This window comes from Coptis chinensis, chromosome 1, assembly GCF_015680905.1.
Source record: "Coptis chinensis isolate HL-2020 chromosome 1, ASM1568090v1, whole genome shotgun sequence".
Lineage (NCBI taxonomy): Eukaryota > Viridiplantae > Streptophyta > Magnoliopsida > Ranunculales > Ranunculaceae > Coptis > Coptis chinensis.
This window is the reverse complement of record NC_141456.1, coordinates 12,236,522-12,258,583: the sequence shown is the minus strand read 5'-3', so window position 1 is coordinate 12,258,583 and position 22,062 is coordinate 12,236,522. Positions and strand designations below refer to the sequence as shown.

The window sequence follows — 22,062 nt, the reverse complement described above, 5'->3', positions numbered from 1 at the left end:
CCCATTAGAAACCTTTAGGCCGAGAGGGACTTTTCTGGCAGATAAATATTCTGAAATTCTGAAGATCGAATCTGAATGTCATTTAACTTTAAAAATTGGTATCCCAAAGGGCTCGAGTCTTCCAGTTTTTCTTTTCTTTTCTTCAATGAACGACTCTAAATGTACTAAATTTGGATCTTATATAACAGAGAGTGCACAAGAAAATGGGATATAAGTGCAATGATGGTAGACCCATCACAATAAGAATCTATAATCAATGGAAAATGTATGATAAAGCAAGACCTCCTCATGGAAGGAACCAAACTGTGTAAAAAATTGAGCCAGGGTCAGACGAATTCTATCAACTTTCCCATCTACGGTCATGATCTATTTCCCAACTTCTGTATAGATCACTCCAATACTCTAATGAGAAGAGACAACAAGAATGTTTATTAGCTATGGAGCAATAGGAAATACAAATTTAGTAGATATGGATAACTTACTCACTTATCGACAATCCCTATTCCACTTCAAAATGCAAATTACAAGATAACACAAACGCACTTGTTCTGCTTTGGGTCATTGGCCGTTTTCTTTTCTGTTCCACAACAAGATATATACTTCCATCAGTAATTCACATCACCTCTATTTACAAAAACAGAGAAATGTTTCATGCATCCTATAATTTTAACTTTATATTTCTAACCGTTCACACTTAGATGGGGCATGTTTGAACAAGATAGATGTTGGACCGGATTATTGTCAGTAAGTCCAGAGCAGTGGGTTCAATCCTCCAGGAAAAGAAGGATATTTAACCACTCGACCAATAGGATGTTGGTCCGAATTGGGTCGTGCCCCTCCTAACCAAATATAATATAACTTCTTTGCAGATGCAATTTGTATCCTCAACTGATCAAGGAAATAATACAGAATATAAAACACATCATCCACAAAAGATCAACAATTTGCAATTCAGAGCATACCTCCTTTATCTGTTGAAGGTGTTTGAACTACGACATGCATGGTTGTTACTGTTCCAGGGATATCACACATTGGGCTTCTGCATTCCCCAAGTGTTTTATTGTTCTCTAATATCCTTCCTGCGCTTATTATCTTGATGTCTTTTACTGTCCTTGGACCGTTATCTTTTTCTGCTCAATAGCAGAAGTTCAATGTGTCTTAAAACTAACAAGGAGCACATGCCCACTTAATGTAGACCATAATAACAATGAATAAGGATTGGCAAAGGAGATAGACGGCAATCGAAGTGAAAGAGAAAACCAAATGATGTTAGGTAACAAAAAGATATTCTGATGTTTACAGTAAGGGAAAAAAAACAAAAGTTTACATTGATAGATAAGTCTTGTTACAGTTAAGCCCAATGATTAGCAAATGGTATCTGAAATGCAGTATGACTATTATAAGAAATTAGACGCCCAAGCTGAGAGAGAAACAAAATTAAAGCTCTGGGAAAATAATTCAAGCTCACTTCACTGGAAAACTGATGGATCACCATTTCCGACCCAAGCTATCCTTGTTTTATATTCAATTAAGAAGATGCGTACATCACCACTACCCAGGCATTTTGGAACATTTTGACACTTAGTCAAGGATATTATACGTTATTTATGCATCTAAAATTTTCTTTTACATTAATTGGCAAGGTGAGCTAATGATGGACAAAAGGAAGAAAAAAAAGTGAAATCCTTGGTCTGCTACTCTTACATTGGACCTTGACTTCCTACAGATACACGAGTTTAAACAAGAGTGGTTTTCCCAATCAGCAGGGCAAGCAATTTAAAATACTGATCTACTCAGTTACTGCTCATCAAAGAATTTAGAATTGCAAACATCTTCAGCAAGAAAGCGTTGTATAAAAATATATTACATCTAATCCTTAACATCCAAGACAGATAAGAAATACATTAAATAACAGAAAACAAACCTTTAGGCCATTGGGCAATGATGGACTCTTTGAGAGTCGCGACACTTGTGGCGGGAGTGAAGGTCTTGGGTCCAATATCCGATCCGTCTGTTAATCGAAACTTGATATCTAATGGATCCTGAGTTTTAGACATCTCCAGATCAATCAATCAATCAATCCTATACGGATACCTGTGAACAAAGATTAAAAAATAACCAATCACTGACAAAAGAATCATTGCAACTAGTGATGGGTAATCTTCCAAAACTAATGGAACAGTTGAAAAAGTAGTAAACGAGATGGAAAATGGGTTCTTACTATGGAGAAAAACAGAGTTGGGCTTGTCTTGTTTTCTCAAAAGAGTTCGAGAAATCTAAGAAAAGAGGAAACAGATGACGTGAATAATAATAAGTTGGTGGTCATTTGGAGAAGAAGAAAATAATGAATATGAAAAGAGACGAGGTGATATCGGTGTTTTCCAAGTCATCGAAATTTCATTCCTTGCAATCTCCTCCTATAGTCCTATCCTATATTCCTATGTCCATGGAAATCGACACTTTTTGCACAATATTTTATTTTGTTTGTTTTTTTTCTACTTCTAAGTGCTTACTATATTTTATTTTATTTGCACAAAATTTAATTTAATTTTGTTTAGTTTGTGTGCTAATATGGGTGTTTGTTTTTTTTCTTCTAATTACTAGTTTTTGAACCCGTCCTACGAACGGGTGTCATTCAACTTTAGGCAATTTTAATTCTAGACTTGTAAAACGTATCCAGCTCCATTTTTCCAGTTCATTTCCAGTACCTAAAGAGACTAACGTCATTTTAAATGCAGAACTATATTTGTTAAGATATTCTTATTACTTATTCTATATCTATTATTCTCATCCTCTTGTGTGCTTTGAGGTTTAATTAAATTTTTTTGCTTTCATTTTCCGATTTTCTGTTAATTATTAAAGTTAGTCTAATAGGCATTTCTGTTGATCAATTTGCAATGTTTCTATAAAATTGTCACAAAAAAAAAAAAAAAAATTCACATCCCTGCCACTATAGGCCACGATTTCTAACCTCAAAGAGTTTTTTTTAAAACTTAATTTGTCAAACATCATTATTAAATATAAAATAATAGATAGTTAAGATATTTTGCATTTGAAATCAGCAATAACCCTTATCATTTGTCATTTGTGAATCCACAAACTATAAGTTTTGGAAGATAAAGGATTTAAGAAAGTTTTGTACAATCATACATGTAGACGATCTCCAATTGCAAGTTTGCAACCCAAACACCAACATTCATTGTCAGCACATCATAGTTAATTATGTCTCAAAGTGCCTACCTAAACTAACTAACCCTAGATTAGCTTCTATGTGTTTCCAAGTTGCCATGTACGATCTCTTAATATTCTTACAACACATGGATTACCAATGTTTTAATAACCTATACAATTCAAAAACGTTGAGTAGCTAGAATGCCTCACAACTTCTTCATAGCAAATCATGAGAAAGATTGTTCTTAATCAGAAATGGTGTCGTCATTTAAACCTCGATCATAAGCAGTACTATATTTTACAAAGTCATAATTAGATACAATATAGTCAGTTGGTATTAAAAAAAATCTCTTTTACCAATTTTAAATGAAATTTACAAACAATTTATCTGTGTTAATTTGAAATACGCAACTTGCATTTTTTGTCAGAACTACAACTATTAAAAGAGTAGTCATAAAATTTCAAAAAATTGAGATAAAAAAACTTGTTGTTCATGACGTAAAATGTATCCATCTAGCTAACCTATTCCCACAAAATTAAGAACAATACACTGTATTCGGTATAACTTAATGGATTGTATACATATTATGCTCCTAAAATATTTAAGTTCACAGTTACAATTATATTTCTAATTAGCACTCCCCTAATAGCACATCCCTCAACTCGTATGTATATGTATAGTTGTATACCATCAGTTGCTACTTGATCTCAAAAACACTATCAAGTACTATCAAGTTACCAACCTAGAGTAAATAATTGTAAATTGTTCACAGCAATAATAGATAAAAGTGGAATTTTGGTTGTACAGAGTAACAATATAATGGGTATGCAGAAGCCAAATTTCTTCTAATGTCAAATTCAATATCTACAGCATACTATAGATCAATTTCATCCCAGTCAATTAATAGGACACATCATCACTATTCCCAACTTAAAAATCACTTACAACATATCATTCTTTAGGCCCAATATTCAGTATCACCGAGTTTAATGAGGTCCCTAGCCGAAGTACTATGTAAATACTATTTGACTAACAAACAATACCATCAGCACCTCCAAACAAATTCATGGTAAGTACATAATGAATTCCACAGGCTCCCCTTCTTTTCTTGCAACATTTGATTAACCATAAGCAGAAGCCTATACAGATGTATACATATCGATTAGAATCGGACAATAATGGACATAGGTTCTGTTACTTGTAGGTAACAAACTTATTTTCAAATGAAGAAATTTCTATACCTTTATGACACTGAGATGAAGGGATTCTCCCAGAGCTGGACTGATAAAGACTCCCTAAGAAGACATGAAGCAAGGGCTGATATAACATCAAACTATAGATCTACAATCACCGATAGTATATATTCCCAGTCATCTCAGCGTACTTGGCATTGTCTCAAGCATACACGATTGTGTTTCCTCTTATGTATTCCTTTAAAAACCTCCTGCATCAAAAAGAAATGTCATGCATACTTTGATCATATCTATAAACCAATACATAGTTCAAACTTCAAACAACATAGCTTCCTCTAAAACTCCATTCCCTTTGTACAAAAGAAAAGGGAAGGGAAAAAAAGTACTCTGCAGATGATGTTGCTGTCCTTGCATTGCTCCCTATGTCAATATAGAAAACCAATAGTCTAAGAAAGCCAATAGAGGCAATCAAACCCCACAAAACCTCCCTGTATAGGTTTTTTACCCATATCGTATCACTACCAATATCACCCGATGCATTCTATGATCTCTCAAATCTATAGTTGGGATAGAAAGTTTTACATTACCTTCTCAATAAGTTCTCTACAATTCAATGGCAAACTTGGATGGGATGAGGAAAGATAGGAGATTATAGCATGTTGCATTACTTTCAGAACTATGAGGGACTAAGGGAGAAGATTAAAAAGCCACAATGAGCTGAGTTGTTGGGCTCATTGTGGCTCGGGACCTCATGGACACAGATCCTTCCACCCCTGTTGTTGTTCAGGCTCGGCCGTTAAAAGACGTACCCGCAATGTATAGGACATCAAGAAAGATAAGATGCAAATAATCGTATTGTCAATCAGCTTCTAAATGATCCATTGTGCTCTACCGCCTGGAACATCAAGCGGTAACAAAGGCGTCTCTCAAAGATGCCTTCAGTAATGCAAGGATTTAGAATAAATGTCGCTCACGTTCTTAACAGTTCCTACAATTGAACCACAAAGGAAAAAAAAAGAGGATAGTAATCAGTATTAAATAGAGTAAATGAATATCAATCAATTTTTTTTTTTTTAATACTACTGAACCGTGCAACTTTTTCCCTTCTTCATGTTAGGTATATATGCGGTGTGCCTGTGTTGTAAACCAAAACTTTGAGTTCAAATTAGAACTTATTTAAGTCATTGACAAAACACAAATGGTTCACATGAAAGTAAAGGGAAAGTACCTTTTGTATGCCACTTCCGTTTACGTGTATCATTATGGCGCTACATCGGTTGCCACCAAAATTAGAGTATGACGACCATTCTTAAATGAGCTCAATGCATGCTCCCTTTCCTGCAAATATAATCATATGACTTGGAACACATTAGAATAAGACTATAAAAAATGTCACCATTTTTGTATTGGTCTTTAACTTAAAATAACTTAGAAGCTTATCTAATACTTATTTTTACTTTTTTGGAGAAACCAAAAAGTGACAATTTAACTCCAGATTTCAAATCAGATGGTTAAGACTGTCTGTCCATACAACTATTCATTTTCACTTTATAACTTCCTAAGGTACTTGCGCAACCCATCAAAAACAAATTCTTGATATATCTGAAATTACTCTTTAACCCATCGATATTAATAAATAGGACGTGATATAAACCAACTAACCAAAGTGGTGTAAAGAGCATCCAACACCATGAACCATGAGACGTGTGACGTGTGAGTTAGACAAAATCAAATACTTGAAAACCCATTCCAAATTAAATGCATAGTTAATACCAACGAACACGATCAAAATCCAATTTAATCAAACCGCTAGGTTTATGTTCTTAATGTCTCACCTTATTGATGTTTTTCTGTACATGATCACAATTATGGTAAAAATTCTTTTCGATTCGTAAACCTGCCGATTTGAACGTAACATCGATGAAATCACTGTTGCATCAAGAACAGATGAACACGAACTCTTAGCAAAAACTCCATTCCTGAAGAACTTAAAAAAAAAATAAAAAAAAAAAAAAAAAAATTGTAGCACTAAACCAAACATACATATTAATTTCAAATGTGAAAAGAAAACCCATTCAAGAACTTAGTTTTTGAACCCGTATTCAACCCAATTAAAACCTTGAATTTACCTTTATACTTACTGTGTATGATAGTCCAGGTATAAAAAATGCATGTAGATCAGAAGAAGCCAACATCCTTAAGAAGAAACCTGAAAACCAATTTCAAAAGATTATGAGGGCCGAAGAGAATTATGATTATGAACTTGCAAATTAACCAAATCTCTAATATTGCATATCTTTATAAACCCTTCCAATAATATGAAGAAACCGACTACACTTAATAAAATTTAAGTAGAAATGAAAAAGCAAACACCAATACAATGAAGGCAATTAGATATACTATAGCAGATTGAAGAAATACAATTACATTAATGAAATAGTATGTAGAATTAAAACAAATTCAAAATTCAATGAAACATGGTAAATGTCAAATCAAGAACACGCTTTTAGTCCATGCATAGATGAAGAGGGAACATTTATTCAAGAGTGAGAGAGAAACCCAAACGATGAAGGGGAAGGGTTTGACATAGTGGAAAAAGTTGGCGGAGAACCAAATAATTGGATACCTCATTTAAATTGAAGTAATTGAAGGGTTTGGGTTTTTGTAAATTTGAGAACAAATGGTTTTTTGCCATTTAATTCCACATAGTATCAATTAATGGCTTAATTGTTATGCAATTTTTAGTAGTTAACGCTTAGTTTTGTGAATTGAAATAAATGTATAATTTTGTTGATTTTTATTGTTTAGATTTTCTGATAAAAACTAAATAAAAAAAATTTGCGTAATTGGTGGGATAGAGTGGGCACATAATTAGAATCCTGGCTCCGCTTTCATCCACCTAATGGAGGACAGGACATGGGAATCAAAGGCTTCAATTTAGGGGCAATTTAGTTGGAGAGAAGAAAAAGAACTGGAAGAAATCTATAAAATCGCTTTGATAAGAATTTTGCAATAAACAAGAAGAATGTCAGGGAATGGCAATTTTGGGTCAAAGATGCTGAAGAGACTAACAGTGGTCAAAGGGCTGGGATAGAGGAGAATCACAGTGGTCCAAGTTTCTTATTAATTTTTTTCTTTTTTGTTGTTGATAGTTTTGTCGTGTATTTCTCTGTTCGAGTTTATTCCAGCAGAAATATAGATGATTGATTTTATTACAATCTTGAAATTAGAAAAGACAAATTCTCCACATTTGTTTTTGGATTCTTGTTTTCTTAATTAATTTTTCACTCTCTCTCTGTGTCGATCAGTGCTTCATTGTTCAACCTGGAAAAGCAGAGTTGTTAGTTATTACCTTCGTCTCCCCTTCAGGTTCTATTGAACTGCACCTTCTATAGCACATTGCGGCATGGCATGGCATGGAAGTAATATTCTCATCGTTGTTGTTCGCCTTGGAGTTGAAAGAGGCAACATTTTTGGGTTACCCTTCTAATAAGATGTTTAAAATTTTCGGTTACCCTTTCGAGTGAAAAACAACAATGTTTTCCATTATATAAGCTTTGAAGCGGTCGAAATTCACGTCCAAAGATTCACCATGATGAGAAACGGGAGGGAAGCAAACCCCAACTTTTCAACAACTATACCCATCACACCCTAAAAACACGATTTTCGACAACTAATAATCCTGCCCATGTCTTGAAAGAAAATAAAAAGGATACTAGTGCTCATAGTACAAAATATTATGATATAGATATTTATCGATATTCAATTTCTGGATATGTATCGTGGATATATCCTCCTCTTTGGAGATATTTGACATTGTTTCACATGCAAATATCGTGGATATATCCAAAATATCAATAAATATCGTGGATATTGTGGATATTTATTGATATATCATGATACATTATTTATATTTATTTGAAATATAATGGTAAATACTAAATAAAATTGTTATATACACAAAATATCGTAAAATATCACAAATATCGTAAATATCATCAAAATATCACTGATATTTATAGTCGTATATATCTCTAAACATATCGTGATATTTATATATCTTTCTCTGAAATCTGGATAGATATCCCCAAATATCGTGATATATCGGGATATTTTGTACTATGCTAGTGCTTATGTTGATCCCACTAAGGAACAACTAGTTAAAGAAAAGGGGTTTAAGGTTTGACTTTCAATTAAAATAAAAATTAAAATAGAGAATTCAGGTGGAGTTGGTGTTTGGTTTCAGGAACTCAAGGTTGCAATAAGATGGTATGCGGAAACTGCACGCAGATCTTTTGCTATCAATGTAATAAGGCCATTAGTGGATATGATCACTTCAGGTAGCATCTCATTTTGTCAAGTTTAGTATATCATTGTGTGGATATCATTAGTGGATATGAATTGTTTATAAACTAAGGGGGGTGTTTGTTTTTCCTACTTATAAGCACTTGTAAGTGGTGGACCACTTGGTTTTACCCATTTGTTTTTTCCCACTTATAAGTAGCCAACAGTAAAAAAAAACTTATAAGTAGGGCCGAAAGTTATAAGTGAGAAAATCCTACTTACTCCAACTTATAAGTTGGGATTAGACATAAAATTACATAACTACCCATGGACGCATATAAAATTACATAACTAACCAAATAGCAAATGAGTTGATTTTAAAAATGGAAGAAGTTAATGTCTTTCCAATAGCACTTCATGATTATCATAATAAACAATATGTTTATTGTGGATTGTTTAATGCATGGTCTATATGAATTTATTTCTACTTCCATTAAATTGATTTCTTATATGATCATCATTAACTTCCACAATAGAGTACACTAGATTTTGGACCCGGGCATACGCTCGGGATCTATTAAATATTTTGTATGCTGAAAAGGTTTTTACAAAATGTTTTACACAAATTTTCGAATCCAAGGGGGTCCAAAGAATATATTTTTATTGAAAAAAACCCGAAAAAAAGTTAATGAGCAACGATTATGGTGCATAAATACTTGGAAACTAAGGGATCAAATTGAGATAGGCTCTTCAGTTTGTGGTTTATGATATTAATCCATAATTTTCAAATATAATTATCTTAAATTCGATCTAGTTTGTATAATAGTTTTCTTAGATTTATGGTGATTTAGCGGCAAATTTTCGAATCAGAATATATTTTTATTGAAAATAAACCGAAATACATTAATGAGCAGCGATAATGGTGCATAAGTACTTGGAAACTAAATGATCAAATTAAGATAGCCATTTCACTTTGTGGTTTAGGATATTAATCCGTAATTTTTAAATAGAATTATCTTAAACTCGATCTAGTTTGTATGATAGTTTTATTAGATTTATGGTGATTTAGCGGCAAATTTTTGAATCACAATATATTTTTATTAAAAATAAACCGAAATACGTTAATGAGCAGTGATTATGGTGCATAAGTATTTGAAAACTAAGAGATCAAATTGAGATAGCATCTTCACTTTGTGGTTTAGGATATTAATTTGTAATTTGTAAATGGAATTATCTTAAACTCAATCTAGCTTGTATAATAGTTTTATTAGATTTATGGTGATTTAGCAGTAAATCATCACCGCTTTAAATAGGAAACTTATTTACTAATGTGTACAAATCACTAAAACAGATTGATTGTTTCCATATCCTCAAAGAATACACTACTCCCACTTGAAAAGATTTGTCACATGAACGTGTCCTACGAACGGGTGCCGTTATATTAAATTATTCTAAAAAATATTAGCAACTATGCATAGTTATGAGATATGAAAATTATATTAATTACTCATTTAAATTTCTTGCACCACTATGCATAGCTCTATAAAAAGGAAGCATCAAACCTTGATAAAACTCATCGACTTCTTTTTATTGTTAGGTTTAACAATAGAAGTTTGATTGAAGTTTTGTAAGAATGCCTAATGTGACGAAGATAATATTGAAGCTACTTGAATAGCAAGACATTCCCAATCACAATAAAAGAATTATGATAAACACTACTTAAATTGTAAAACTATATTTGTGGAGATATTTATTCCTCCTACATATAATACAAATATGTTTTAGGGTTATTAGTTCAATGCATTTGCATCAAGTTTATGATTTTTCATTAATTATTCTTTGAGGTTAGTTTAATGTAGTACATTGCATCTAGTTTCCAAATTCTCGTTAATTATTCTTTGAGGTTAGTTCAATGCAGTTGGATCGAGTTTCCGATTTTCCGTTAATTATTATTTGAGGTTAGTTCAGTGCAATTGCATCTACTTTATGCTTTCCCGTTAGTTATTCATTAAGGTTAATTCAGTACAATTGTATCCAGTTTCGATGTTTCGTTAATTAGTATTTGAGATTAGTTCATTGCATTTGCATCCAGGTTCCAATCTCCCATTAATTACTCTTTGAGGTTAGTTCAATGCATCTGCATCCAGTTTCTGATTTCTCGTTAATTGTTTTTCTAGGTTAGTTCGATAGTTTATAATTTATATACAGTTTGCATACATGTAAGACTCTATTTTTATAAACTCACTTTCGTTTTGGGTTCCTAATTACTCATGTGAGAAGGCTAAAAAAGACATTTATGCTTTGAGGAGGATTCAACGATGATGATTACATTCGACTCTCGATTTCCAGTTAACTATTTTTAGGCTATTTCAATGCATTTGTATCGAATTTATGATTTCCCATTAATTAATCTCGATTTTAGTTTTATCTGATTGCATCTAGTTTTTAGTTTTCCGTTAATTATTCTTTGAGGTTAGTTCAATGCGGTTGCATCCAAATTTTTCGATTTTATGTTAATTGTTCTTTGAGGTTAGTTCAATGCATTTGCATCAAGTTTCGATTTCCGTTAATTATTTTTAAGGTTAGTTCAATGTAGTTACATCAAATTTATAATTTTCCATTAATTATTCATTTCATTTAGATTAGTTCGTGTAAAATAATTATTAGTTTCATCCATTTTTCAATGTTTCATTAATTAGTCTTTGAGATTAGTTCATTGCATTTGGATTAGGTTTCCGATTTCCGTTAATAACTCTTTAATGTTAGTTCAATGCATCCGCATTTAGTTTCGATTATTTATGCTTTGAGATTAGTTCGATGCAATTATATCCGGTTTTCGATTTCCCATTAATTATTATTTGATATTATTTTAATGTATTTGCATTTAGTTTCGATTTCCCACAAATTATTCTATGAGGTTAGTTTCAATACAGATTGCATTCGGTTTTTATTTTCTGTTAATTATTTTTTGAGTTTAATTCAATGCATTTGAATTGCATCCAGTTTCCGGTTTCCCATTAATTATTATATGAGGTTTGTTTGATGTATTTGCATACTATTTCCGATTTTCCGTTAATTATTTTTCAGGGATTTGCATCCAATTTCTAATCTCCCGTTAGCTATTATCTGACGTTAGTTTAATGCAATTACACCCAGTTTCCGATTTCCCGTTAATTATTTTTCAGGGATTTGCATCCAATTTCTAATTTCTCGTTAGCTATTATCTAACGTCAGTTTAATGCAATTGCACCCAGTTTCCGATTTCTAGTTAATTACTTTTTGAGTTTAGTTTATTGCATTTGCATAAAGTTTCCGATTTCCCGTTAATCACTCTTTGAGCTCTATTATGTATTTGAATCCAGTTTCCGATTTCCTTTTAATTATTCAATGTGGTGTGTAATACCAACTTCTATTGATTCATCTGTAGTGTCTTTGCAAACATGACATAAAAAGTAAATTATGTTTGATTTACTATGTGGGATCATCGAAGATTATCCAGTTCCCGATTTTCCATTAATTATTATTTAAATTATGCATGACTCACTATGTGGAATATTCAAAGATTATCTATGAACGGGTGTTGTTATATTAATTATTCAAAAATATTTTGCAAATATGCATAACTATTATATATTAATATTATATTAATCACTCAACCAAATTTCTTATAACATGAAAACCTCACTTTCCATTAAAAAAAAATAACTCACATTTGATAAAACCCTTCAACTTTATTTTATTGTTTAATAATAGAAATTTGATTGAAGTTTTGTGAGATTGTCTAATAAAAGGTGAAGTTCATATATATTGAAGCTACTTGAATAGCAAAGGAGTTTCCAATCATCTGGAAAGAGATAAGATAAACACCATTTTAAATACAAAACTATACTTATCGAGATATTACCACAATATAACCCAACTATGTTTTGAGGTTAGTTCAATGCATTTGCATATAGTTTTTGATTTTTAGTTATTTATATTTTGAGGTTAGTTCAATGCAGTTGCATCCAATTTTCAATTCCTGTTATTTATTTTTTGAGATCAGTTCAATGTAGTTGCATCCGGTTTCGATTTCTCTAATTAATTATTCTTTTCGATTAGTTCAATACATTTGCATCCAATTTCAATTTCCTATTAATTGTTCTTTGAGGTCAGTTCAATGCATTTGCATCCAGTTTCTGATTTCCCATTAATTATTTCGTGAGATTAGTTTAATGCATTTCATCCAGTTTTCGATTTTCGCTTATTATTTGATAAAATTGCATTTACATCTAGTTTCGATTTCCGATTAATTATTGTTTGAGGTTAGTTCAATGAATTTGCATCCAATTTTCGATTTCCGTTAATTATTTTTTGAGGTTAGTTCAATGCATTTGCATCCAGTTTATTTTTTTGAGATTAGTTCGGTCGCGGTTGCATCCGGTTTTGATTTCCGTTAATTAATTTTTAATATTAGTTCCACGATTTGCATCATGTTTCTAATTTATAATTAATTTTTTTTCGAGGTTAGTTCAATGCATTTGCATCAAGTTTCCGATTTCCCGTTAATTTAATCTTTGAGGGTTAGCTCAATGCATTTGCATTCAGTTTCCGATTTTCCGACAATTATTTTTTTATGTTAGTTTGATGTATTTGTATCAAATAAATTTTGATTTTCCGTTAATTATTCTTTGAGGTTAGTTTAATGCAGTTGTATTCATATTCCAATTTTCTATATATTACTTTTTAAGATTAGTTTAATACTTGCATTTGCATATAGTTTTCGATTTTCTGTTAAATATTATTTGAGGTTATAGTTTGATGCATTTGCATCCAGTTTTCTGTTCCCCATTAATTGTTTTTTTTTACGTTAGTTTCATTCATTATTATATATATTTTTTAAATATTTGTCATTATTGCTTTGCCGTTATTTTTTTTTTAATTTTCTATTATATATTTTGTGATGTTATTTTTTGTATAATTGTTTTTAAGTATGTTTTGAGGCCGTGTTAAGGACATATTCGAAATAAGTCGGTGCTTTATTAAAATTGTATGATTTGTAATAAGGAATTAGTTTATACAAATCACATATTTTTAGCAAATTTTTTTATATGATCAAATATATTGGAACACTAAAAATGTTTGATTCGTAACCTTTTATAAATCACCTATTTTTTAGCAATTTTATATATCTGATCAAATATATAAGAAATGGAAATACACTCCAACTCTCCAAATATAAGAATTAGAAATACATTAAAACTCTCCAAAGAGATTCTATGTACGTGAGATTGTAGGCTATTAGAAAAGATTATCTTTCATATTAGAGTTTCACATAAGAGAGAAAAAAAACTAACTCTCATATTAGAGTGCCACATAGGAGAGAGAAAATCCTCTATTAGAGGTCTCTGCTTTAGTATATAGATAGTAGATGTGTTATTAAAATATGGGTTAAATTGTAATGTCGCCATTTATAAGTGCTTGAAAAAACAAACACCCCTACCACTTATAAATAGTAAAAAACAAACAGATTTTAAGACCTACTTATAAGTAGTTCTTATAAGTAGCAAACATTTATAAGTAGCAAGCACTTATAAGTAGGAAAAACAAATACCTCCTAAGTTATAAATGTTTTTTAGTTGCTGAAGGGGAAGTGGATGCGACCAGAAAGCAAAAACTCTGAACAAAAAGCAGATGGTGGTTCAAATGCACGAGTGTTCAATTTGCGGGCAAAACAATGCAAAGGTGAGTATTTTTTCCTTAGTTGTTTATTTGATCTGAAAAAGTAAGTTTTCATATGTAATCTATATGTAATTGGTATGCCTTTGCATTTGTAACATTTTTGGCTATTCAATACAATTACCTTTAACTCAAAAGAAAGTGAGTATCTGACATTCTGACTTCAGGTTCAAGCGTTCAACATGCCAAGGCATCCTTACGTAGCATTTGTACCACAATTACTTTGTCATAGTTGGTGCTCTATCGATCTCAATCACAAGACATATTTTGCTCCTTGAGTTTTTACATGTCCAATAGAATCACGTTTTGACAAAAGATCTCTGCCATATCTGCATGTCCTATATAGGAGCTTAACTTGTACAGAAAAGGCTAGCAGCCGCTGACCGTCCATATAGAATATAGATGTTCACAAAATACCAATCCCTTTTGCAGACATGAAGCTTACTGCAAACTTAAGAGTCTGATTCTATAATAACCTTCTGATATTGAAGTCCTTGTCCTATGATCAAAAGTTATATAGAAATCTAGAAAAAACCTTATCTTTGCAGGAAAGCCTTTTGACCCTGTTAAGATATTCTAGTCATGCATATGAAACCTTATTCACGCGAAATATCATCATCTCTAAGAATATCAGTGGAATTTATAATCTCCAAAAATCTAGGAGAACGGAAATCAGAGACTGACATAGTTACATAGTAAAGAAGTTGTTAAACGTAGTCCAAATAGCTCTTCATTTTGGCAATGAAGAAAGAGGTGTGTACTGGTTTCATTAGGGTGTCTGACTGATAGCACAGACTCCATGAGCAAAACAAAACATAAATTGTATGTTTTGAAAGTTTGAAACTAAACTTAAGAATGTTGAAGCAAGCTCTACTGTTCAAGTCATGTTGATCTTTATTAGAAAAGTTTTTATATCTATAGTATAAAATCTATACAGTTTCGGATTCTTGTCGTCTATTTTCGATATTCTTTTTAAGATTTTCAAATTTCATAAAAAGAAATTCTTGGTAGAATATAAAAGATTTCATACAAAATAGTTAAGAGAGTACACAAAATTACTAAAAATTTCGACAACCTAGTAGATTGTTTGATTTTAATTAGATATTTTGATTCAAATCCCTTCTGGAAGATTTTTTTTTTTTGTAATTTCATAAGAATTATCGTTGGATGACCTTAGCCAATTCATTTCTACACTGATGAAGCTGGGTTTTCGGAACTAACTCTCAAAAAAAAAAACAAAAATTTTAACGAAGAATTTTTTTTATCTAAGGAGGTACCTCCCTAATTGAAATTATAAGTGGGGCTCCCCTTTATTATTAATTCATCTACCCTTTTTTTTTTTTCTATAGCAAGTTTAAAAATGTCGAACCTAGTAGGTGTGTGATTTATAATTAGATATTTAGATTGCATCCCATGTGGAATATCCCCTAACTGTAATTTCATAAGAAATATCGTTGGAGACCTTGTTCATTCATAATAATATCCATACATATATTCGTTACAGATATTCATTTTCAGCTTGTTCACAAGTCTGAAAGTTTTTTTTGCTTGAAAGAAGTCTCAAAGTTAATAGAACAAAACAGCTTCATGTGACCATAGAGACAAATTTTAAGTCCTCGCGAAGTGGATCATTAACATGAGCGGAAAATAAAATAAAAGATGCTTTATTATATCTCAGAATATAGATTTGTGGAGAACAAAATGATTCAGGAATACCCTTGAATGAGTAAATAGAAGAATTCTGCAAACAGCCTGCTTCCAAAATATTGTTTTCCATGAGAATTTCAAGGAAGTTGCAGTCCGCACACACACAAATCAGAGAGATAAGCATGAAGGAAGGGGATTTGCTTCAGATCAGCTAATGACATAAGAAGGGGCAAAAAGAATTATCTGCACATTTCCAATTTTTCATGAGTAACAAATAGTCTAAGAATAGTTCCCCATTTTAGCGGGATCTGTTACACAACAAATATCCTTGACTAAACTAATGATGACCAGCATGAATACACAACAAAAAATGGGGGATCCAACAAAAAGTAAGGAACACAGGCAAAAAAATTATATATTGAAAGGATATCTAGGGTGTCTTGCAAAGGAACCAGACATGCCCTCCCTCTTGATCCTCTATGGACAAGCTTGCATTTGCAATTCCAACATGTCCGGCACTGCCTTTATTTCACATCATCTGAAGCAGGGGCTCTCAGCATCAAGAGACGGCAATAGCTCTGAGAAGACAATAAGGATAACTACCATTTCTCGACCAAAAAACAGCATGGATCGCTATGTTACATAATTAAAGAATGTGTCTCTTTCCATCCAGCAATGCAGGAATCTATCAACTAGGAGGGACAGCAGAAATCTAGATCCGACCGCAATACCTGCATGGCCAGATTCCATCTTTTATGAATCTTTAAGAGTATCCATCTCAAGTATATATCAATTTTCTCCGTTTCATCCTTTTTCCTCCTCGGATGATCAACTACGGCTCCAAGATATGACAGTTCCTTACAAAATCATTGGAGTAGTTCACATACTTCGTCCAAAATGGCCGGAGATGCTCAAAGCCAATCTCAAGCCAGGGCTTAGATTGGCCATTGTAATGAATAACTGCAGCCTTCTTCACGCTTTCAGTATTAGTCCTATTCTGGTAACCCAAACCTAGCAAGTGCCACGAAGAATCAATAGCATGAACATAGCCTTTAAATGCTATTAGAGCAGGTGGAAGTGTGCCTAACTTCCACATCGTCAAATTTAATCTCAGATTCTGCACCAAGAAAAAAACATATCATGATATGAGAATATCAACAATAACAATTGAGAGGCATCAACTTATTAGTCAGTAGCTGGACCATTTCAGACTCTTGTGTTTAAAACCATGTGTAAGATTTATAGTTCAACTCAGAACAAAGTAAAAGGGGCTCTACCAAGTTGTAAAATGAGGTTGAAATGTCTGTTTTAAAAGCGCTGGTGCAGTAAATAAGTAACAATGCAAATGAGTACAATATGGGGCAAATAATGAGTTCATATGATTAATGCTCTTAAAGTTTACATGAAATAGAGTGATACCACAGTAGATCAAAATCAGATAGATAGCTAACCAATTTTTCAACACATACAGTATACAAACCATCAAAAACTGTGACTCACCTCTTTCAGCCAAGTATGGTATGTATCTCTGATGTTTGTCTTCCTCCATTCATGCAGATCAAAGATGTTCATTCCATAAGCCCATGCACATTCATCAGGGTCTAAATTCTTCGCAATGAGGGGATTAGAAAAGTTGAAGTAATTCTTGAATCTTTTAGACATCACCCATTGGTCTTCCCCTTTACATGTTTCTACAGCACCATTGACCTTTCCCCAAGATCAATGTCCCACAAGGGTGATAAATCACGCTGAATAACAACATCGTCGTCTAAGAATACCACCTTGTCGAGGTTCGGAAAGAGCTGTTAACATAATTACAGAGAGATCAGTCACCTTTGAACAAACAAACAAACAGAAAAAAAACTAATACTTGTACTACTACTACTAATAATAATAAACCAGTAGGCAAACAAAACAATATTTAAGTAAGTGGAAGATGAACCACATTTCATATCTCAAAAACTAATTGTGATCGAACCCATAGTCCTTCCCCTTATGTGCTAAATTCCATATACAGCACAAGAGATGAAACACGCATAGCCTTGTTACCCTGCCTAAAGATGCAAAAGTATTAGAACTAATTTTTTTAACCATTAGCTTCACCACCCTAGAGTCGCATATTTCACACAAAATTTCTAGTAATGATTCCTCGCACATGCCACGAAAATACAACACTCAGATTGTCCTCCTTAGTATAGCGCCTTACTGATCCTATTAAACCCATCGTCCTACAGACACCTCTTCATTGTCTTCTCCTGATGGTCTCTTCTTCGTGATTATTATTGATTATAAATTTCTAATTAAGTAAAGATCCAACTGGATCATCAAGTTTCTCTTGATCTTGGTGGAGTCATACAGAATGGTAACATATTTCTCAAAGCAAAAGGTTTCAGTCCACATCCAATTACCTCTGGGAGATATATCCGGAGATGGTTGAGAATTGAAATATACTTGGGACTTCTGGCCTGCAATTTTGAGGCAAAAGATCGTGGAGTAATTTCGCTGAGATTAGCGCCAGTGACGTGATTCCCATGGTAGTAATTTCTTATACCATGGTAGCTCTCTACAGCTTCTAGCACTGGAACATTTTCTCTCGTCAACCAGTCAAACTGGTGTACACCTTTCACCTCAACTATAGCAGGGGAGAGAGGATTCAGCGCGAACCATGAGTGCATACCCGCATAAGTTTTTTTGTCGGTAATAACATGGAAAACAATTAATCCAGGCTTAACAGAAGATTGAACTGTGGAAGCAACAACTACAGAAGCTGCTAGGATGTTATCAGTCGCCATGATAAAATGGTGGTAAGAGTTGTCAGAGAGCAACGGAAGTAACTCTGGAGATGGTAACTGTCTTCGAGCGTGTGCATTGGAGGAATACTCATCTGTCAAACGCAAAGAGAGACAATGAATGCCTTTTGGAATGGCGCTTGCTGCAAAATGTTTGTTCATCAGCTCGGCAAACTTGGATTCCCTGACCTCCCTGTCATACCTTTCCATCTGCACAGACAAATTCTTGAGTTAACAATCAAGTGTTAACAAAAAGGAGGTATAAACGATTTCTATTAGTAACGTATAAATTGTGCATAAATTGTATTGAAAAAGAAAAGGAAGCAACTTAATTTGATTCAAAGATTTTAAATTTGCTGACTTGCTCGAATAACTAACTACATGATGCAATTCATTATAATACACCTAATGAATCCACAAGTTCTACCAAGGTAATGATTATCCAATTAATGATGCTAAGTTGTGAACTACGAAGCAATTTTAATCCTTGAATAGATAAGAAAGAAGACACAAAAAGAATCAGCGGAGATTCAAGGATGCTTCAGAAATGGTCTAGGAGGTGACTGAGACATTGAGGTTGTTGCAATGACTTCAACTAGCATTAATTAACAAGTATCGACCTCAAATCGTGTTACACGACTTTAATATGTAAAATAAGGGGAAAACATGCAACCATGAACTGTGTTCATTCCAGAGAATAGAAGGATAATAAACAAAAAAGTAAGGGAAAGGGGTCCAGTAAAGAAAATCAAATTCTAGTCTTTTATCTGCTCTTTCTTGTTTCTCTCTTTACCAATTATTCTAAATTTGCAATCCAGCTTTTCCTCTTTCTAGGACTCATATTGTCTCTATCCCTCTCTATGTACCAGGCATTCATACTGTCTCTCTCAACTTTCAAATCAACCCACCTATCTTTCATCACTGTGGCTCCATCATGATTAATGGGTGGATGATGGGTGACATCTAAAGCCGAAATCCCTGGCCAGAGCCCAGCCTGAAATGTAATATACCAGAACAGTGGAAAAGGACAATCGCATAGGTTCTTAAGATGTGGCATGGACTGACGCAATACGAAAGATGGGTGTACAGGGACAGTGTAGAACATGCAAAATCAGAAATGAGTTGGGGCGGCCCGAGGATCATACTATTCCAGAGCTCCTGGTGCCATTTTAAGAGTCTCATTCTGACGAGATAAAAGGTTTTAAAAATCTGAAACTAAAGAATACAATAAAACTAAATTGTCTAAAACTCTCAATCATATAAATATCTTGAAGGTGAAAAAGTCGAGGGTTCATGGAAAACTTGAATGGTTAGATAAAGAAATGAGGTTTCTGTTAAGAAAAAAGGCTACAAGGTGACTGAAGCTATAATTTGGGAAATGTGGCTCACATTCAGTTCCATGGACTGATACTTTGTGAAAATGCTCTTAGTAGTGAGGTTGAAAAACTCAATAAAAATGTGATAACAAAAGTCCTAGTTCATTTTTATCTCTTCTGTTCAGTTCATTTCAATTCCATCGGCTTTACAATCTCATCACAAATTTAAAATCCTATAACAAGGCACCTCCTTGATCTCAATTGAATAAATCCATAAAAGACAAGTTATCAACCTTAGAACAATCTTGTTATTTTCCTACCCCGAGAAACAAATTTGTGCATAAATTGCAGACCACATCCGCAAATTCAGTGATCAATATGTCCTCTTGGTTGCAAAGGGAACGGAGAAATGGACCAAGGGATCTACTAATCTACTATGAATCTATCTAACCAATAGTTGTAGAGCACCCAAAGTGTGCTGCTAATTGAAAACCCTGTTTCTCTTTCTTAGTTGTTTTGCCTGTATAGGCTTTTCTAAGAAGTTAAGAAGTACTATTTTTTGCAAACAATAACTTTGATGCAACGTTTCCTTATGAAACTATTTCAAGGACTCTCGAAGTGAGATACAAACTACATGTAAAGATCGTAAACTAAACAATTTAAGTAATCAAGTGAAAATATTATTGACATACCATTGCCTTTAACTTGATAGCAAATGTCTTGGCATCATATTGATTGCTCTTCATCTCAGTAACTAGTTGACTAAAGGTCTCCGGCAGCTTCACACCATCTGGTATTTCCTCAGAATTCACTTGATTGAGAATCTTATAAAAATCACTAACAAGCCTCTGCACACCAACCGAAAAAAGAATCAGCTTCAAACAACAGAAGAAATATTTCAAAGAAGAAGAAGCAGTCTCTCAACAGTCACACACTTAGGACTGGATTAAAATCGTATAACACGAAATAAATATTTACCATTGATTCATCAGGCCGTCCAAGAAGTCGTGGCCCCAATCGTCTTCCCAAACAATCTAAGGCACAAAAGTAATACAGAGTTATAAGTTCCCATCAATTGAAGCTATATTGTATATAAAAAACAAAACTCTACAGATGAGAAATATGTGCAATATGAGGAAGACAAAAAAAAAATCAGATTAAACAGAACAAATGCAATTTCAGCTGAACCTAACTAAATGATGAATGCACCAAGGATTGCAATACAACATTAAACATGCTCACATGCCCAAGTTGCACCAACTATCAAACTAATATATTCAGTTTCCAAACACAAAGAAACTGACTCATTAATCCTTCTAAAATGTAACTCCCACCAACGAATTAACAAATCCCAATCCAACAAAACTACTAAACACCCAACAACAGATCCATTTTCCTTGTAGATCCCATACCCAAACCTAGTATGAAATTCATTCCCAAAAAAACAATACCCATCTCTCAAATCAGACCCCAAATTGAAGAAATACAAACAGATCTCAAAAAAAGAAGATCTCTCATTTGATATAAACAATAATGCAAGCAATGGAAAACTCACCAAGAGAAGAACACTTGTTGACGCCTTCAAGGGTAACAACAGCAGTAAGAATGAATACAAAAGGTAATAAGAAGGCTAAGATTAAGATAGTATGAAAAAGGGTACGATAAGATATATGACGAGCTGCAACTTTGATCTTCATCAAATCAAAAAACTTCCCCCCTGCTCCATTATTAATATTAATATTTCCACTACTAGTCGTTGTTGTTGATATCGTTATGCTTCTCATGCTAGGTGAGAAATGAAGCTGCATCGTTTTCTTCGTTGCCCCTTCGTGATTATTATTACTATTACTATACTCGTTCTTATTCTTATAATAATAATAACAAGAAAAGAAACAATCCCATTCTTCTTCTTCTCCTTCTTCTGTAATAATAACAATAGTATT

The 22,062-nt window shown here is 33.0% G+C and overlaps 2 protein-coding genes and 2 long non-coding RNA genes across 5 annotated transcripts; all 4 read right to left on the bottom strand.

Moving 5' to 3' along the window:
• Nucleotides 1-63: 63 nt before the first annotated feature.
• Nucleotides 64-2,388, bottom strand: LOC147522186 (membrane-anchored ubiquitin-fold protein 1-like). Of its 2 annotated transcripts, none has more exons than XM_086591807.1 (5): nucleotides 2,222-2,388; nucleotides 1,925-2,094; nucleotides 963-1,130; nucleotides 483-577; nucleotides 64-402 (listed from the first exon to the last, which is right to left on the bottom strand). In XM_086591807.1, the coding sequence occupies exons 2-4, from the start codon at nucleotides 2,055-2,057 to the stop codon at nucleotides 522-524; spliced, it is 357 nt and encodes a 118-aa protein (XP_086447933.1). In that variant the 5' UTR covers nucleotides 2,058-2,094; nucleotides 2,222-2,388; the 3' UTR covers nucleotides 64-402; nucleotides 483-521. The 2 variants fall into 2 exon arrangements, with proteins under 2 accessions (XP_086447933.1, XP_086447922.1); XM_086591796.1 differs by having other exon boundaries at nucleotides 487-577.
• Nucleotides 2,389-3,998: 1,610 nt separating this feature from the next.
• On the bottom strand, nucleotides 3,999-5,068 carry LOC147522185 (uncharacterized). The gene is made up of 2 exons (XR_015212527.1): nucleotides 4,414-5,068; nucleotides 3,999-4,311 (listed from the first exon to the last, which is right to left on the bottom strand). It is a non-coding gene; the product is annotated as an uncharacterized LOC147522185 (long non-coding RNA).
• A 46-nt stretch (nucleotides 5,069-5,114) lies between these two features.
• Nucleotides 5,115-6,575, bottom strand: LOC147522184 (uncharacterized). The gene is made up of 4 exons (XR_015195078.1): nucleotides 6,507-6,575; nucleotides 6,201-6,344; nucleotides 5,594-5,703; nucleotides 5,115-5,353 (listed from the first exon to the last, which is right to left on the bottom strand). It is a non-coding gene; the product is annotated as an uncharacterized LOC147522184 (long non-coding RNA).
• A 9,666-nt stretch (nucleotides 6,576-16,241) lies between these two features.
• GAUT14 (galacturonosyltransferase 14) lies at nucleotides 16,242-22,062 on the bottom strand. The gene is given in 7 exon segments (XM_086591719.1): nucleotides 16,242-17,131; nucleotides 17,515-17,729; nucleotides 17,732-17,816; nucleotides 18,423-19,013; nucleotides 20,812-20,967; nucleotides 21,098-21,153; nucleotides 21,675-22,062. Coding segments are annotated over 7 exon segments (1,641 nt in total). The 5' UTR covers nucleotides 21,928-22,062; the 3' UTR covers nucleotides 16,242-16,846.

Excerpts from the sequence above, each read along its gene's own strand:
- LOC147522186 (XM_086591807.1), bottom strand. The coding sequence starts at position 2,057 with ATGTCTAAAACTCAGGATCCATTAGATATCAAGTTTCGATTAACAGAC. Across the intron at positions 1,131-1,924 it reads CATTGCCCAATGGCCTAAAG|AAAAAGATAACGGTCCAAGG; the intron begins GTTTGTTTTCTG and ends GCTATTGAGCAG. Across the intron at positions 578-962 it reads ACCTTCAACAGATAAAGGAG|AAAAGAAAACGGCCAATGAC; the intron begins GTATGCTCTGAA and ends GTTGTGGAACAG.